General features: G+C 37.6%; 1 protein-coding gene across 1 annotated transcript; it reads left to right on the top strand.

Annotated features, from left to right (window-relative positions):
- Positions 1 to 2,294: 2,294 nt before the first annotated feature.
- LOC109219329 (xyloglucan endotransglucosylase/hydrolase protein 15-like) lies at positions 2,295 to 3,662 on the top strand. The gene is made up of 3 exons (XM_019383763.1): positions 2,295 to 2,671; positions 2,774 to 2,967; positions 3,062 to 3,662. The coding sequence occupies exons 1-3, from the start codon at positions 2,396 to 2,398 to the stop codon at positions 3,465 to 3,467; spliced, it is 876 nt and encodes a 291-aa protein (XP_019239308.1). The 5' UTR covers positions 2,295 to 2,395; the 3' UTR covers positions 3,468 to 3,662.
- Positions 3,663 to 4,140: the final 478 nt, after the last annotated feature.

Below are 4,140 nucleotides of genomic sequence, written 5' to 3'. Positions count from 1 at the left end.
TCGGAGTTTAGCAAGGTAGCTGCCCGACGTCCGCAGCACTGCTTTTCTCCCTCCTGATTTCATTAGACTGTATTTAGTGTATTTTCAGAATTTTCCGTTGTATTTAGACCTTAGTTGATGCTCGTGACTTGTGACACCCCTATGTCGGGCTATGTTTATTCTGCAATAGTATCATCTATCTTATTTTGGGATTTACTATTATGATTTAGACTTAGTTTGTATTATCTTAATTTCTTAAAACGAATTGGGAGCTTGTCGGCTGGCCTTGTCTTCTCGAAAGGCGCCATCACGACCGGGTCTGAGTTTTGGGTCGTGACATGCACATCTCCAGAAAGTACTCTCCAATCCTCTCCACTCTTTTGACCAATTTGCAAGGATGTGCCTAGCACACATCATGCGTTCACACTCAGGCAAAAAATCCCTTACAACATTAATTAACCCTGAAGCATTCAAAAAAATAATAGTTACCGAAGTAGAACAGTTACTGTTAAACACTGAATAAGCCTAGTGACTGAAGCAGAACAGTGCTTCTGAAAATGGCTACTGAAGGAAAATAACACCTTCTGCATATCAGACATAATTGTAAGGTCTTTACCATCTTCTAAGCCCAAATCTTCACTCAAGCACTTCAGAAACGAAGTCCAATTGAATGTGTTCTCCACCTCTACAACTGCCCATGCAATTGGAAACATCTAATTGTTTCCATCTTTGGAGACAGCTACAAGAAGTTATCCCTTGCAAACTCCTTTCAAGAAATATCCATCAAGGCCAATAATTCTTCTGCATCCTTCCAGCCAGCCCCTTTTCATGGCATGTAATAAACATAGATTTTAGAAAATACCAGTTTTCCATCACCTTGATCTTCTGCTTTCACCATGTACTCCCAGGATTGGTCTGCAAAATCATATCTCTATAGTCATAGAGTCTTTTGAACTCTTGATCCACATCACCAATGATTTCTTTCAATATCTTAGTTGTTGCTCCATGGGCAGTTGATCTCCCTACATAGAGGTCCAGTTCTTGCTTTATCAATTTTCTCAACTCCCAAACTTTCATAGCTGGTTGTGATATAATTCTGCTCTTGTATCTTTTTGCAAGATATCTTGAATTACATAACTTGTTCTTGTTGGTTGTATAATACTTGTGCACTGGATTATATTTTTTCACCTTAAAATTATTGGATCTGCCATCTTTACTAGCTGCTAGAAGCCATCCACATTTAGGTACCATGCATTTAACTGTCACCCTATGTGGCTCATTTATGTACTTCTCAATATGCACCCTTTTTTGAATTGCATATTTAGGGCTGAAGAACATTTTGGTGAAAATAGAATTGTGTTTGTTAATCTGGTCGAGGGGTTGTTTTTAATCGACCGGGTCGGAATCTTTTTTGGTCAGGATTAATAAAGGGTCGGGTTGTCCATTTTTAATTAAAAAATCGTTTGTTTTTAATTTAAATAAGCACGTGTATACACAACATTGAATATTAACTAGGCTGGTCAAAAGTAGTGTGTAATTGACACACATTTGAAAGATTTGGTGTGTAAAGTTAAACCCGTGGTCAACAGGTATGTAACAGAGATTTGGGTACAAGGTGAATAGGTAAACTATGTATTTTACCTACTTTGTTTGGTGGAAGGTCAAAGATGAACGAAAGGAAGCAGGGAGGTTTGTTTTGTGCAAGAAAGCTGTGCATGTGCGCATATATGATAGAAATTGAGACGTTAGTGAGTTCATAATTAGTTGACCATGCAAAGAGAAAGGTAGGATCCGAGACAGGGCCAAAGGCACTGAACTATTATAAGTCTATTTGAAGGGATCAGGAACATTGCAGCAAAAGAAGAAAAAAAGTGAAAGAAAAGTAAGTTTGACTTTACTCAATTTTATTGAATCGTCTCAGATACACCCTTAATGAGAGGAATGCACAACGAAGTCACGGGTAGCTTAGCTTGATGACAAAATAAGGGCAATCACACGGCTCAATACTTAGCATAGTTGTGGACAAGCACAAGCTGTAACCCAAGGTTCTGTTTAATAGCTGTAACCCAAGGTTCATAATTATTAAAGCATGGGAAAAGAGTCCGAAGGAATCCAGGTTTTCTCTCATTCAAATCATCTTACTTACATATCAAACGCGTAAACGTCAAGTGGGGCCCTGCCAATAAGTATTACAACTCCACTAATGTTTCCAAATAAACAAAGATTTAATTTCCAGCTGGTTTGCCAATTTTGGATCCTTCCTCCTCGATTCATGAGCATGGTCAATCATATAATTGGCCTAATATAAATACATACGTATTCTTGAACAATTTCATATCATCAATCACCACACATTGATACCCTTCTTCTTCCAACTTGCAAAATACTTTGAGAAATCATTTTTGAGCTCTGAAAAATGTCGCCTCGTTTCTCTTTTAAAATGTTAATCCTTCCCATAGTCATGGCAAGTCTATGGGCAGCCGCCTCAGCTGGTAATTTTTATAATCTTGCAGACATCACTTGGGGCGAAGGACGTGGTAAAATAACAGAAGGAGGCAGAGGCCTTTCTCTGTCCCTTGACAAACTTTCAGGTTCGGGTTTTCAATCCAAGAATGAGTATTTATTCGGAAGATTTGACATGCAACTCAAACTTGTCCCTGGAAATTCTGCTGGCACTGTCACCACCTTCTTCGTAAGTTATTCAACTTTTCCCTTACAAAAATGAAGTAGTTCTAGTTCATGTCCAAGTTCTGATGATTTACTATTGTTTCTTGTTCTTTGTTTCTTTCATCAGTTATCTTCACAAGGAGCAGGACACGATGAGATCGATTTCGAGTTCTTAGGCAATGTTTCTGGCCAACCTTACACAGTTCATACCAATGTTTATTCACAAGGCAAAGGCAACAAAGAACAACAATTCCATTTGTGGTTCGACCCAACTGCTGCATTTCACACTTACTCCATTATCTGGAACGCTCAGAAAATTATGTAAGTCCTTTGTAATCTCACTCTGATAATTATGTTTGCTAGCACTTCTTCTTAATTTGGTACTGATGGTTTCCATATGAATTGCCATCTTCAGTTTCTTGGTAGATAATAGTCCAATCAGAGTATACAACAACCATGAAAGCGCTGGCATTCCATTCCCAAAAAGCCAACCAATGAAAGTGTACTGCAGCTTATGGAATGCAGATGAGTGGGCAACACAAGGAGGTAGAGTCAAGACAGATTGGACACATGCTCCTTTCACTGCTTACTACAGAAACTTCAATATTGATGGCTGCGCAGTCACATCCGGAGCCTCTTCATGTAAGTCCACTGATTCAGCAAACAATGCTAGACCATGGCAAAATCAAGAACTTGATGCTAAGGGCAGGAATAGGCTACGATGGGTGCAGAGCAGACATATGGTTTACAACTATTGTGCTGATTCTAAGAGGTTTCCTCAAGGCTTTTCTCATGAGTGCAAGCGTTCGAGGTTCCTGTAAATAAGTTGCTGGAACAAGGAAATTGTGGCACTGCCTCGGCTATTTATTAAGATTGATTCTTCTCGTATTTGTGAATAATGAATATATGTACGTACTGAATTCTTTATTTATATGATCAAAATTCTTTATTTTTTATGTATCTACTGCTGTATTTGTTTTGGAGCATACACATAATAGCTCGCGCCTTCATAATAAGACATTATCTTGGCTTAACTGACAAATTAACAAGAACCTATTTGTTTGACCAAAAAATACATACTTTCGGTTAAACTATTAAATTTTATGTAATGAGGGGTTAAATTTAGTTAATAATAATATTTCTAGACTTTGGACTTGATAGAATGGAAGACGTGAAATAAAGTTGGTGGGGAACTAAAAGTAATGCACATTTAATATTCCAAAGGATGTGTGCAATACTAGAGGAATATCAAGCAATAAATAGCGATAAATGGCATTTTGTAAATAAGGAGAATGATTCAACCAATAATGAATGAGGTGGATGATTCTTCCTTCTGACAATGATGAATGATAGATAAATCCTAGAATGTTTGAACTATTCTTGGATCTAATGGAAAAGTATGGAATAATGTGAGCAAGAATCTTGATGAAAAAGTAAAGTTTGTATCTTTGCTAGAGAGTAAATCTTCTCTACAAAAGTGTTCTTATAACCTGA

The sequence above is a fragment of the Nicotiana attenuata genome, unplaced genomic scaffold, assembly GCF_001879085.1.
Source record: "Nicotiana attenuata strain UT unplaced genomic scaffold, NIATTr2, whole genome shotgun sequence".
Classification (NCBI taxonomy): domain Eukaryota; kingdom Viridiplantae; phylum Streptophyta; class Magnoliopsida; order Solanales; family Solanaceae; genus Nicotiana; species Nicotiana attenuata.
This window is presented reverse-complemented; position numbering and strand designations above follow the sequence as displayed.

Coding starts and splice junctions, on each gene's coding strand:
- LOC109219329 (XM_019383763.1), top strand. CDS start 2,396: ATGTCGCCTCGTTTCTCTTTTAAAATGTTAATCCTTCCCATAGTCATG. Junction 2,672..2,773: donor GCACTGTCACCACCTTCTTC/GTAAGTTATTCA, acceptor TTCTTTCATCAG/TTATCTTCACAAGGAGCAGG. Junction 2,968..3,061: donor TGGAACGCTCAGAAAATTAT/GTAAGTCCTTTG, acceptor TGCCATCTTCAG/TTTCTTGGTAGATAATAGTC.